Source organism: Passer domesticus, chromosome 4, assembly GCF_036417665.1.
Source record: "Passer domesticus isolate bPasDom1 chromosome 4, bPasDom1.hap1, whole genome shotgun sequence".
In the NCBI taxonomy this organism is placed as follows: domain Eukaryota; kingdom Metazoa; phylum Chordata; class Aves; order Passeriformes; family Passeridae; genus Passer; species Passer domesticus.
In genome coordinates this window covers 14,468,816-14,482,744 of record NC_087477.1, presented here as the reverse complement: position 1 = coordinate 14,482,744, position 13,929 = coordinate 14,468,816, and the positions used below count along the sequence as shown (strand labels likewise).

The window sequence follows — 13,929 nt, the reverse complement described above, 5'->3', positions numbered from 1 at the left end:
GAGGCAGGATATGAATGATCAAGATTCTTTATTGTGTGGAACAAAATTAACATCAGAAAACCTGTTCCCCCATTCCCGAGGTCCAGGTGTGAGCACACCCTGGCCTCACACAGAGTACCTGAGCACAGAGAGAGCTGGCAGCCAGCACAGTCCTGCTGCCACCTTCCAAAAGGCCAGGCCTATGGCAGCCACCAGTGCTGTGCTCTGGAGGGGCTCAGCCCCCTCCCTGCTCCACCGAGTTTAATCCTCCATTTCCAGTTTAATGCTCCCTCTGCATTGCCTGGGTCTTATTTTCTCCTCTGGGGATGAGTCCCACTGGGGTTGGGTGCAGGAGTTCACACTGCTGCATGCGTAGAGTAAGTACCCAAAAACACTGACACTAAATTCAGTGTTTTCTCCATCCACCTCCTATGTCTCACCCCTTCAAAGAATGCAGGAATTCAACTGAATTCCAGCCTTTTGGTATTCCAACACTGTTTACAACTCCTGCCACATCAGTAAGGAAATGGGTCAGGAAGCTGCGGTAGGGGGCAGAAGAGCAGACAAGAGTAGAAGATGGGTGGCTGAACATGCCAAGTGCTAAAAGGATCGAGGAGAGATGTGTTCCTGGTCCAAAGCGGTACCAACCATGTCAGTACCTCAGCTCCAAGAGGCTTTTTCCTGTGGTTCCAGCCCATCTAGTGACTAGAAAATCCCCTCCAAGGAATTAACCACTACCCCCTAACAACATCTGCCCAAACCCCAGTGCTTCTGTCACACCAATGCACCCCTCTTCTGTGAGCCGCAGGACATTGTGTGGCCTCAGAGACTGCAGGAGGTGCCAGCAGGAAAAGGAGTAAACACTCCTGTGACATGAGAAAGCCACCACTGCTTTTTGGACTAGCAAAATCCCTTGAGGGAACAGTAACAAAAAATGCTGTGGCACAAACCACAGAACCTCTCTGAACTCTACATGCAATTAAAATTTCTAACAGGTGAAAAGCGTTCCCACTTAGTTTTGAGCCAACAAAAAGTGAATTGCCAGGTTTATTGTAACAACATTTCCATGTGTGCAAGGTGGAAAGGTGGATCCCAAGTGGCCCTAAACCTCTGTGTGATGGGGACTGGGCCCAGCCCCTAAAGCCCAGAGGAGGAACAGAACATTCACAGCTTGGTTTGGGGTGTCCCTGTGCAGGCTAAGCCCCTGGTGAGAGCCCTGAGCCAAGGAAATGCAGGGAGGATGTGTTCACTGGTGCCCACCTGTCCTGCTCATACCATTGCCCAGGGTTCCCAGGATGAGCCAGCCTGTCCAGGGCAAAAGGAAAAGAGGGAACAGGATTTCAAGTGCAGCCAGACGTGAGGAATACCAACAGTCCTGTTGGGTTTTGGGGAGCCTTTGCTCAGTAGCAGCAGCACACACCCACACCACACACGTGAGGGTGAGAGCACTCCGACTTCGTGCAGATGACAGCTCTGGTTTGGGCAGGGGCTCCCAGAGCCCTGAGACTGCTGAGGCACACCTTGGGGCTGCCCCATGTGACATTCCCGACGGAATTCTCCACAGCGCAGGCTGATTTAAGGGCTCAGACTGTTGTCTTAGTAACAGGAGATTCTAAACACCAAGAAGCTGCTTCCCATCTGATCTCCAAAAGCACATGGGCAAGAGTCTTCACATTCCCCTGAGCAACTCCAGAGACACTGTCAGCCACAGGCGCTGTTTGTCACCTCTGTGCCACCCGTTCCCTACAAGGGGCTGCTGGAATACTGCTGGATGAGCCGCTGGTGGCAGGGGTTGCAGACGCGCTCGGGGTTGATGCTGGATGGGAGGGGCAGCTCGTGCACCGAGCAGGCTTCACAGAAGGTGCCCCCACAGTTCTTGCAGATGTTCTGGAATGCAGGAAAAAGACAGAGCAGTCAAGGACAGCTCCAGGTCCTGGCAGATCAACTCAGGAAAGAACAAACACTGAGCTGAGCTGAAGAAGGGAAGAAGCTGTTAAGGGGGAGGAAAACCAAACCACTGAACAGGGTGAAGCAGGGAGCCATCACCCCCCATTTAACGAAGTTCTGTTAAGGGCAGAGGGGCCTGCGAGGGCTCATTTCTTGGAACACCTCACCAGCAGGAATCTGTGATTCCACAACAGAAAGCAGAGGGAACTCAGTCACGGGGTGGGGAAATGGCAGCTGAAGCCCAGGACTCACCTTTCTTTGGCTCCGGCTGTCCTCCTGCTGGCAGAGCTGGCAGATCTCGGCGTGCCCAGGCCCTGACAGCTGCTCCTAAAGCCCAAGCCAAAACCAAGACATTCTGCTTTACATGGATCCTGTGGCAGAGCTCGGCAGCAACGGGGGGAACTAAACATGGTTTTCACTGGGAATAAGCTGGCAGCAGCAGAAATTCCCAGTGGGCAAGACAGCACAAGGCATCCCAGTGGCTCTCTGGGGGTCTGGCTGTGCTTTGCCAGGCACATAGAGGAGGAGAGGATTTTAGTCCAGCTGATTTACGGGAAAAGAGCAAAACCACCAAGAAGGAGAATCACCCACCTGCTCTTCCTGCGTGCCGCTGGGTGACCTACAAGGGAACAACAACATCACTTAGAGCAGGCCTTCCCTCACCGGATTCTTTAAATAAAACATCTGTGCTATCAGGGAATTCCCTCAACCCGTTTTTAAACCCCTCCATGGATTTTTGAGCAGCACTCCTGGTTCAATGGGAAGAGCAGAAGAAAAAATTTCAAAATGCATTCAGGAGAGCAGACCAGAGGGAGCATGAGCACAGAGAAGACTGCTGAGGTGCTAGAGCAAAACAGTTTGGCTTTAAACACAGGCATGCAGGTGTGATCCCTATCCCTGCTGTGAAAGGCAGCAGTACAGCACCCAAGGCCTGTACACCATCAACCTGACCCTCACCTGCTTAAACACTCCAGGTCAAACATGGTAAAAGCCATCTCAGGCCTGGAAGGGTTTTAATATCGGGCAAAGCAGATTTGAAGTGCTTTGTGCTATTTTAAGAGGATATTTTCCTGATGAACTCATTGATTAACTCACTGATTAACTCAATGGAGAGTGCCTGAAGGCACAGCAGAGCCCTGAGAGTCAGAGCATTTCCAATGGGCTGTTCCATCCCGAGCCAAAGCCTCAGCACTGAGCTGTGCCCAGGGGCTTTGGAAACACCTTTTAACTCCTAAAACCAAATATTCAAATCCTGCAGCAAGAATCCTCCTCTGTAATAATTCAGCTTGGAAACAAGTGATCTGAACCACAATTTAACACAGCCATCTTCTTAAAATCACACTTGAAGAAGTTCTCTTTCCCAAACAGCTTTGCTTTAGGAGGTCCAAAGACCCTTCTCCTTTCCCTTACAAAAGAGACTTTGCACATGAGTTCCAAGGTGTCTTGAGTCAGAAAAATTAGTAAACAGCAGGTTTAGATGGGGAAAAAAAAAAAGGTAATGGGAGAGACACAGAGCTTTTCCCATCTGAAAGCACTGATGGCAAACAACAGAACCTCTTCCTTCCCTTTGAGAGTTTTGGAAAAGCAGCAGAGAACTCAACCAAGGGCATGAAGTTGGAAATCCTTCTTAAAAAGGGAAGTTGGACTATTCCCAACTCCCTGTTGGCACAGAAATTGGAGAAGGGAAAGCAGGACTTGGGAGAGGCAGGGATGACATTTGTTTCCTTCCTTACCTGTGTGGAAGGACACTGTTCTCTCTCAGCGGCTGCTTCAGTTTAGCATTTTCTTCCTGGACTTTGAGCTTCCCATCCTGCCAAAAGGAAACACTCACCCATCAGCTGCACTAGAGGAGAACTCCAGTCTCCCTCCTGCCTCACTGCAAGGGGAGAACTGGCACTGCTATTCTGGGATACTGCTCTGCCCCTCCTTGGCGCAGAGGGGTATCTGGGTCCCAGTTTCCCCTGGGAGCAGCTCTCAGTGCTTCCTCTCTGCTGTGAGCAGAGAGACTGTGCCTCTCAGAGGTGGGCAGGGGTCCCATGACCTCCTGCTGCCAGGAGCCACAGGCACCAGTTCTTATTTGCAGAGGCTGAGAACAAAGATGGGCTGAAGAGGTTTTGTCAAAGCTGACCAGAGACACTTTCCCATCCAGCAAAGAAAACAATCCTCCTCCTCTCCCCAACAGTTGAGCCATGAGGCCTAAAGCACTTCACTGAAATTGTGTAATAGTGGTCAAAAAAACCAAAATGGCCTGCACCATTCAAGCAGACCAGAGAGAAACAAGGAACTGCAGAAGCCATCTCTTTTACTGCACAGTTCTCATTGCAATTCAAACTGCCTGTTCAGAGTGTATAAAAATCTTCCCAAAGCTCCTCTGGTTGTGGCACATGAACAAGAACCATTTACTGCCCGAGAAAGCTCAGTAACAGCAAACAAGCCAAGGGAAACTGTACCTCAAACCCGAGCCAAACCCCCAGTCACATTACCTGTCTGAGCCAATTCTTTGGGCCTTTTTTGCTTTCTTGGCTGCGCTGGTGACTGTGAGACCATCTGTCTCTTTCCCGCCTTAGCTCCAGTTCTAGGTGGCTCCTGGAATGCCAGGTGGAATTGTGAATAAAGGACAGTTTGGGGACACTTGGCATTGACTACTGATGAGCTGTTTGACCCTTTCTTCACACCCCTAACTCAAGAGCTAAAACTGCCTCTTGGAACACAAAGTTGTCTCGCAGTGTGTTTAGCCATAACATGTCAGGATGAAAAACCTCCAACTAATTCTGGCATCATTTAGCATCCAACTGATGCAAAATCAGACGCATTTGCCCATGTCCTCCTAAGCTCACCCATGCACACCCAGGACCTCGCACCAACTGCTGACCAAAGCCTCTTTGTGCTTGTCAGATCAGCTTTTGAAGAAAAGAAACAAAAAGCTGGGCCAGGAGGGGAAGAAGGGACAAAAACTTCCATGTATCCAGCAATGCTCCTACAGAGCTCATCCCAGTGACCTTGCAACAGGCCACAGATGGGTCAAGGAGATGCTCTTAAGGAAAGAGATTGGTCTGTGTCCCTGTCACTGCTCAAGTGACGAGGCTGCAGGGGAAGGTGTGATGGCTTTTGACAAGGTCTCTCTTTGAGTTCCAGCAAAACTAAGAGCAGGTCTAACAGGGAAAAAATCCACATCAAAGTACTGTGTGTCAGATAAGACAAGCAATCACTGCTCTTGCTCCAGCACCTTCAGGGTTGGCTCCAGCCAGAGACATGGCTGCTCAATCCCTGCCCAGGAGCAGCAAATTGTAATGTTAGCTTTGGATTCCCAATTATCATGGAATCATAGAAGGTTTGAGTTGCCAAGCACCACAGAAGGTTTGAGTTGCCCAGCACCTTCCAGACTACCTTGTTCCACCCTGTGTCATGGGCAGGGACACCTTCCACTGGATCAGATTGCTCCAAGTCCTGTCCAACCTGGCCTTGACCACTTCCAGGGATAGGGCACCTGCAACTAGTCTGGGCAGCCTGTGCCACTGTCAAGTGATGCTCTTACCAAGGACTTTCCTCCCTGGAGTTACACCTCGTAGCATCCAAGACAAAACCTGGCCCACTCCCTTCTCCATCTGCTGCTTCCCTGTGCCACCATCCCCCTGCTCTCCCCTGGACACAGCACCAACAGCCCAGAAAAGAGGTTGGAAAAGGGTCTCTTCACCGCTGCCTGGAGAGCTCTTCCACTTCCAGCTGGAGGCTGTTGATTTTGTCCCCAAACTCCTGCTTGAAGAGCCGGTTGTCCTGCAGGGCCAGCTGCCGCTCCTTCTCTGCCTGTCGCAATCTGGATTTGAGCCACATGAACTTGTGATAAAAAACAAAAGCCATGGTGGGGAGGAAGACTGAGTTTAACCAACAAATAAAAAACCCAGTGAAAAGGTAAAGCCAAAAAAAGAGAATGGTAAAAACAATGGAAAGGAGGAAAAAAGTTCAAAGCAAAGCAAAATGTAGGTGAACCAGGCAGAAGCTCTTGTTTTCAATAGTTTTTATTCTATCACTACAGTTTACAGCCATTAGATGAGAAACAGAAAACATCACTGTTATCCAGATTCGAAGCAAACCTCAAGTACACAGAATTTTAAGTCCAATTGGAGTTTAATGTACGTTACATTTCAGCTTTGCACAGGTAATTGGAACTTGCAACATAGGTTGTAGCTACTCTATTGAGAATTAGTGCATGTTCCTGGTCTCTCCCATGGATGGACACTTTGGCTCAAGGCCCAGGCATCAGTACACTGCCACATTCCACTTGGGGCCTGACATCAGAAGCAGCCAGATGCTTAAATCTTGTCTGATTTCAGCACACACCTCACCACCCAACCCGCTGTTCCCACAGCAGAACTGTGCCAAGGGGCAGGGGCTGCCCGCCCTAACCAGCTGTTCTCACACCTTGATCAAAGCTTTCTCCTTTCCCTTGGGATTACTTTTTCTCCAGGGAGTTAGGATGAGTTTCTAGTAGCAGGTTACTGAGGGGTGAGTTTATAGGTTCAAGCATGCAGCTCGGGCATGGCAGGGAGGGTCCCAGCAGGGCTGTGCTGGGAGCCCGGGGAAGAAACCCCACAGTGGCCCACGCTCACATCCACGGGGACCAGGCTGAGCCCCGTGGGTTTTTAAACACTCCGAGGTGCTCCCTCCTGGGCTCATCACATTTGCCACCCACTGCCCCAAGGAGCACCCTCCCATAGGTCAAAGGAAGGACTGGCACCAAAGAATTACTACAGGCATCTCACCAGAGCAAAAAACCCCTCATTCGACACAGAAACTCCCCAAATCCAACCTTCCAAAAGAAAAAAATACCTTGAGGAGCACTTCCAAACCTAAAGCCTGTGAGAGGCCAGCACAGGGACTTCAGTGACCACAGAATGTCAGTTTATAATAGTTCAAGCTACACTTATTTCAGATTTTGCATCAGGGTTTTAAACTGGCAATTATTTTCCTATTAAGAGGCATTTCCAAGCTTCAGCTCTTGTTCCATTAGCAGTTCTGTTTGTTTTGAGCAAGGCAAACTCACAAGAAAATGCAAGAAGTGTAAAAGGCAACTCTTTTCAGCCACCAACTACTTGGACAAGTAAACAGCAAGGACCAAATTTCCATCTCCACTCCCCACTGCTGCACACTGGGTTCCTTCTTTTTTCAATGTGTTTTTGCTTCCTTTAAACAAAGATCAGATTACTTTTTATAAAACTGGTAACTTCCCTTTCTGGGAAGGGGAGAGACCTCCCAAAACACCTCTCCTCCATTTCCTTGGGTCAGGAAGGACCACAGGGTATGTCTGGAGGGATTCCTGGCAGAGGTAGAAGCAATGCAAAGAGAAGGAGGTTTCCACTGAACTTACCACTCTATCGTGTTACTCTAAGACATCTATAGCTACTAATTCTGGACACATGAAGTTTAAAGGAATAAGGATAAGTCCCCACCCTCCCTCCCCCCAGGTCCCTAAGGCAGAATCCAGGCAGGCTGGTTACGGGAGGGCCGGTGTTCCCGGTGCCGGGCCAGCAGCGCGCCCGCTCGGCTCGGACTCGGGGCTGGGCCCATGGAACAGAAGAGAACAGGGAACGGCTTGGGGCACGCACACAACTACTGTCAACAACTTCCAGGGATGCATTTCTCATCTACTTCACAAAAGGGCAACACAGAGAAGGAGCTGAGCGGCCCCGGCGCGTGTGCGCTGCCGCAGGCGGTGACGGCAGGGCTGGGCACAGCCACCTCGGCCACCCCTGCCGCTCCCGGGGCGCGCGGTGGCCAGCTCCTTGGTACTGGAACACGGTTCAAATGGCAGGGCTGGGGACTGGTACACCCGACTAAATCTCGGCAGAAAAACTCACTGATTTTAAAAACTCGGCAAATTCCAAATCAATTAGGTGACAATTAACATTTTAACAGTTGCTTTTAGCAATTCTCAAGTTCTCCCCTCATAAATGAGTTCTGATGTCAGAGCTGTGAGGTGGCCAGACATAAAAACGTCTAATGATGCTTCTGGATCAGTTTGTTTGCTGCACTATTTAAGGTTTTTGCCTGTTTCACCAAATCCTTTTCACTGTATAAGTAAGTCAGAATGAGGATGATGAGAAAACAGAAAAAATAAGAACAGCAAGAGAAAAAACACATGAATTAGCTGAGTAGGTATCATGAAACATTTTCAAACACAAACTTCTAAAGAAAGCCACTCTGTCTACAGAAACCCTAAAATGAGAGCACCCAGTGGAGTGTAGTGCACTGCTCATTAACCAAGTCCCAGAGGTGCTGCTCCCACTGCTCCCCTCAGGCAGCTCTGTCTAGCAGATCACTGGGACTCTCCCCTGGCCCATTCTGGATCCATGGGACACTACACTACAGGACATACCAGTGGATCATGGCTCAAGTTTCCTGTCTTACCTTTGTTCCAGCTGTTTGATGGTGGCAGCCATCTGATTTGTTTTTTCTTCCAAGCGGCTGTTTAATTCACTCTTCTGTTTCACTCCCATGTCTGAACTCTGGGAAAAGGAGCAGTGGGGGTTGGTGTAAGGAGTAGTAAATCCCAGATAAAGCCCCATAAATCATTTGGCACACAAAACAACAGGGCAGAAGGCAAAGAGGCAGTAAAAAGTGCTGGAAAAGCAAACGCCAGGTCAGTACTGCAAGGACAAACATCTCGCTGTAGAGGTGCAAGCTCCATCTGGACCCCACAACAGGGCAATGCCAGCATCCATGAAGCTTCCTGCATATGGAAAAGGCATGATGCAGTGCCTGCTAATACTCAGTGTCTTAATATAATTCAGCTGCTTTGAACAAAGACTTTGGCTCAAGGACAGCAAAAGCAACTCTCTCCTGTTGTCAAATTGATTTTGGGATCTATTCTGAACGTTGTGTTGCTGTTTGGAGTCTGCTTGTGTCACCACACAGCAGTTACACCAGGGGCACACCAGACAGTTCTGGAACACAAGATCCCACAGCGCTTTTCCCACCACAAAACCACCCAAGATGCTTTCCCCTGTCACACACAAACTTCTGGACCACGATGGATTTTTCTTCAGAAGAAACTGCGTTCGCCTTTACCCTCCACCAGGTTCCCGTGTTCTCACAGCAGGACAGGAGTGCATAGCCTGTGATCCTTCCACACCCAGCACCTTTCCAACAGGCAGGAGGAATAAATGCACAGCAGCTCTCACTTTCATCTGGAATTTCCTGCATTTCCTTAGCTCCCTACCTGCAGCTTGAAAGACAGTTCATGCTTTAGAGCCCTGAGATCATCCAGCTGCTGTCTGAGTGCCACCAGTGCATCCTGCTTTTCACAGACATCCTTCTCCAGCATCTTCATGGCCAGCTCCATCTCCTGCCGCATCCCGATCTGCGCCTCCAGCTCCTTCTCCACATCCTGGAACACAAGGAGCCCTCGGCATTTCCAGGAGCTGCCCTCATGACGCAGGGGTATCCACCCTTCCCTTCTGCCCACGCAGTCCCTACATGAGTGTGCTGCTGTCACAACTCCACATTAGACACATGCCTTAAGGGGAGTAACTCCCCAGCTTTCAGCCCAGTATCACAGCCAGGTGTGCAGCACAGCCAGCAGAGAGTCAGGGAATTCTGCATGGAGCAGTCTTTAGGATGGAGGGGTCTAAGGAAAGATTTTCTTTCCTGAAGCAGATGTTATTTCCTTGATACTGTCAGGTGAGGCATTTTTCTCCCCACGCATGTGTCAAACAAGAGCTCAGCAGGGCCGTGACCCCCCACAGCCCCGAGCCCACCGCTCCTCACCAGGCGCAGCTGAGTCTCCTCCTTCAGCTGCTTCCGTGCCTCAGTCAGTGCCTGCCCGTCAGCACTTCTGTCCTTGGTGGCCTGAGGGAACAGACACAGCTCACTTGGTATTGTGTACTGCCAGCCCTCGCTTGACCTTATGACTGGCTTTTCCCCAACACTTGGAATTCTGCAACAATTCAGGACAAACCAGCACAACTCCTATTTCCTGATTTGCCTGTCCCCACCCCCGACACTAAGTCCCCCTCCCTCCTGTCCCCTGACACCTTGCCCAGTGAGCTGTAAGCTGTGGGAGCTCCCTGCTCCATCCCTATGGCCAGGCAGGACTCCCTGTGGCCAGGGCCCATCAGTTCCCTCTGCACAGGACCCATGTGCCATTCCTCTAATCCCCTGTGGGGTTTGTGTGAGACAGGCAAGGAAATGAACTCTGCTCCAAACAAGGCATTCAGGCTGGGCTGGCCCCAGGGCTCAGCAACCATCCTCACACAAACACACCAACCTTACGGCTGGACTCCAGGATGTAGGAGCTTTCTTCCTTAACCCGCTCCATCTCCTCCTGCAGTGTGATGATTCTGTTGTTGGCAACTGCAAGCTGGGAACAGAACACAACAGTTAATGCACCAAAAACATACTTCACTGGTTTTTTACTCTTGACCCCAGCAGATGAAGATCTGGCTGGAAACAGAGGACGAAAAGCACACAGCACCCTTAAGGATGGGACATCTGGCCCAGAGGAATTCCCAGGGATGACAGCACTGCAGACCAACAGATTAATGTAAGTATATGGTCAAAGGCAAAAGGAACTTGAGAAACTCCTGGCTTTGTGGCTCACGCATGGGAGCAGCTCAGAGACATTGCAAGGGATCAGCCATGCTCTCCTGTGGCAAACCCAGAGACAACTCCCGGGTGTGAGTGCGAGTCCTCGGCAGGGCTCAGGCCCGTCACAGGGCTGTGTGTGTGACACAGCTCATCACCTGCCCCCTGCCTGGCACAGCACGTGTGCTGTCACCGCAGCCCCGCTCTGCCCACGCTGCAACTTCACTGCCAAACCCCAAAAACACTGCAGGCACCACTGCAACTCACCCCTGGTACCACGCCACTGTGCAGGTAGCACACACAAAGGCACTCATTGCACCAGGTAAGACCTCCTGCCACCCACTTGCCAGGGAACTGACCCCAAAACATTTAATGACACTTATGCCATCAGCAATGAGCTGCAGACCCATGTTAAAACACAGACTGCACCTATGCCTCATGTACCCGCTGGACACCTCACAATGACTTTTTTCCCTTTACTTATTGCAAATTTCATAAACATACAGTTGATTTTCTAGCTTGTGCTCAGTAGTGACAGCCAGTGAAATTCCTTGGCACATCAGCTACTCCAGTCCCATCATTTAAGACCCCTCATTCTGTACACCAGACATCTGAAAGGAACCCCTCCTCCCTGGTTAATCCCTAACTCCCAAAGGCCAAAGCATCCAGTGGTTTTCCATGACACTTACCTCCTCGGTCAGCTTTGTGTTGGATTTCTCCAAGGCATCCACCTTGGCCTGTAGGTTGTTTACTGTAGCACTGTTGAAGAGAAAAAACCCTACATTAATTCATTCACTTTTTAAAATCCTGTTTTGTCTTTTGTTCTACAAGATAATAAAGAGCCAAGAGAACATGTGTTACCTTAGATGTCTGTTGAGCTCTTCTACATAGTTCTTCTGGTCCAAAATAGCAGTTATCTGACCATCTCTGTAGAAAAGAAACAAGGCCTGGAACACCTGAACACACATTCCCAAGAGAGGAGCAGCAAGACAACTGTGTGTGTACCTACCCTTCACTGCCTTTTGTGCTATTCCCATCTTTCAAATACATGGAGAAATCGATAACCCCGACCTGGAGAAGGAAAATTTGCATTTTGCATTAAACACTTGGTTTCTAAGACCAACCCACTGTTGCCAGGTGTGGAAGTTCAGAGTTAGAACATCAGCACCTGCTGCACTTCAGCAAGGGTTCATTACATCAGTAAGCAATGCAATATTAATGAATTTTCCAGCTTAAAGGAGCAGAACAAGCCCATTACATGAACAGGCAGTACCTGGGAGTCCAGGTCCTCTCCTTTCATGCAGAAGTTGGCATCGATGACATTCAGACCTACGAGGAGGCCAGCAATGATGGCACCTTCCTCCTCCATCATCAGTGCATTGGGCTCATAAAATTCACTGTGAGATGCAAGGCAAGAGATACAGAGGAGTGAGCTGGGAAAGGTGATCAGGGTCTTACAGGAGAGCAGAAGTGAACTGACAATGAGGTCCAGCACTCACCTGAGAAGATCCTTTCTGTTAATCAAGGCTTTCATGTACTCTGAAAGTTTCTTCTGCATCAGAGCCAGGCGAAGCCAAGCTCTTCCTCTGCCCACAGGTGTCCTGCAAAGGCCAGGAACAAACATTTCCAGACACCCTGCAAGGCACAGTCACCAACAGCTCTCATAACCCCACCCTACCTCAAGTTTCTGCACTTCCAAGACAGAGCTGGCACTGGTGCAGAGAAATACTAGGTATGTAAGCACAAATAGGTGCAGACCAATTAGGCTGTCACTGTCTCTTAACTCAGGATGTTTTTGTTGCCATACTAAAAAGATTTCCCCGGCTTTATCCCTGCTGGATGCTGCCAGACAGATCAGCTGTTTCAGCTCATCACCTTCTGAGTCACAACCAGTTCTGCCTAAGTCACAGGAACATGCACAAACCAGCACAGCTGCCAACACCACTCCTTGGGTGGGTCAGGCTGGATGGGAATGTGGGCAGACAGCTCAGAAAAACCAACTCAGTTCTGTTCTCCTCAGGTGCTTTGCCCCTGAACACCCTCACAGGCCGCCAGGGGCTCGAGTGCCAGCCCTTCCCCTCTTTTCTCCCAGCCACGGGGAGCACATGGCTCCAACACGCTGACCTGGATGTCTGACCTCACCAGGCACCAGCATCAGCAGCCCAAGGAAGCCATGGCCAGTACTGCCCACCCTGACTCACTAACAGGGCCTGCCACTTGCCAAGGGTCACTGTGAGTACAAGGTTTAGAAATGCCCCCTAAAACTGTTCTTGGCTTCCATTCATTTCCTATTCCAAGGCTCTACAACAGGAAGAGGTACCAGCAGCTCTGGCACAGCACTGCTCCTGTCAGCTGCTGCAGGAGTCCTGCACACACCTCCAGGAAAAGCACTTGTCTGTATGAACATGACTAAATGCTACCCTGAAAGCAATTTATTGAATTTATCCACCTATTCTTTCAGCAAAGATGAATCCATCCTTACTCCTGATCCTCATACAAAAGCTTCCTTACCCATTTTTTCTATTCCAAGCTAAAAGCTTCTTAGTTTCTCTTACCATGAAACAGGCAAGCCTGAATGTGATGTCTGAAATTCCTACAAAACTTTTACAAGTAACATATGCTTGCTGTGGCTTTTTGCGTCCCCTCTTGAACACAAACTACTTATCTTCTCCACCTTGGTGCCTAAGCTTTCCTCTCACAAACACTTCACCTGAATTTATTTACAAGAAGAATTACCTACATCAGCCTCAAAACTATTTAAACTGTTATAACCTTCCTGTTAATTCCCTTCCTCTTGAGTCTGACTTCATAAATGCTCAATAAAGCAATAAAGTTCCCATGCCTGAGGCACAAGCAGTAAATGCACTGCTGCCCATAAGTTGCCACGCTCTTAACAGAGCAAGAACGTATCCTGTGCTCTCCTGCTGCAGATCCTTGATGAAAATTAAGAGGGCAATGATCCATTTTTACCTGCAGAAGGTGACAGATGTATTTTTGAAGGTTCTGTTCACCCTTCAGTCTCTTCTTCAGAATCCCTCTCACAATAAACCCGTATTATGCACTCGTGCAATAAAGGAGTGTACTTACTTCAGCCCTGGGAGATCCTTAACACTTGCTGTAATCTCTGCAGCCTCAGGAACAAGTTTTTCTACTAATTCTAGAGGTCCCCAAAATGACTTATTTTGCCCAAGAAAAGTCTTTTTGGCTAAAAAACAAAAAGAAATAAAAAATGAGCCTGTTAGACCTGTGCTGATATAACACATTCTCAAACCAGAGAACAAATTAGCTAAATCCTGCCAAATTAGCCAAATCTGGGGCTGCTGCTGGGCAGGCACTTGGTATCCTGGAATCTCAGGATGGTTTGGGTGGGAAGGGCCCTAAAGACCACCCATTTCCACACCCTTCTGCTTCCAATCTCCAGCT

At 49.4% G+C, this 13,929-nt stretch overlaps 1 protein-coding gene across 14 annotated transcripts in view; it reads right to left on the bottom strand.

Annotated features, from left to right (window-relative positions):
• Positions 1-378: 378 nt before the first annotated feature.
• RUFY3 (RUN and FYVE domain containing 3) overlaps positions 379-13,929 on the bottom strand; it is a 45,571-nt gene continuing 32,020 nt past the window's right edge. For 9 of the 14 annotated variants that reach the window (XM_064416232.1, XM_064416231.1, XM_064416233.1 and 6 more), the window contains 16 exons: positions 13,594-13,711; positions 12,006-12,107; positions 11,780-11,903; positions 11,516-11,577; positions 11,368-11,433; positions 11,196-11,265; positions 10,190-10,282; positions 9,691-9,771; positions 9,143-9,310; positions 8,332-8,429; positions 5,621-5,740; positions 4,410-4,512; positions 3,660-3,736; positions 2,518-2,545; positions 2,179-2,253; positions 379-1,866 (listed from right to left, as the gene is read on the bottom strand). In XM_064416232.1, the coding sequence (XP_064272302.1) occupies positions 1,723-1,866; positions 2,179-2,253; positions 2,518-2,545; positions 3,660-3,736; positions 4,410-4,512; positions 5,621-5,740; positions 8,332-8,429; positions 9,143-9,310; positions 9,691-9,771; positions 10,190-10,282; positions 11,196-11,265; positions 11,368-11,433; positions 11,516-11,577; positions 11,780-11,903; positions 12,006-12,107; positions 13,594-13,711 (1,529 nt within the window). In that variant the 3' untranslated portion in view covers positions 379-1,722. Of the gene's footprint in view, positions 1,867-2,178; positions 2,254-2,517; positions 2,546-3,659; positions 3,737-4,409; positions 4,513-4,573; positions 5,761-5,924; positions 7,994-8,331; positions 8,430-9,142; positions 9,311-9,690; positions 9,772-10,189; positions 10,283-11,195; positions 11,266-11,367; positions 11,434-11,515; positions 11,578-11,779; positions 11,904-12,005; positions 12,108-13,593; positions 13,712-13,929 lie in introns of those variants that run through there. The other 5 variants (XM_064416237.1, XM_064416238.1, XM_064416239.1 and 2 more) reach the window with 3 other exon arrangements.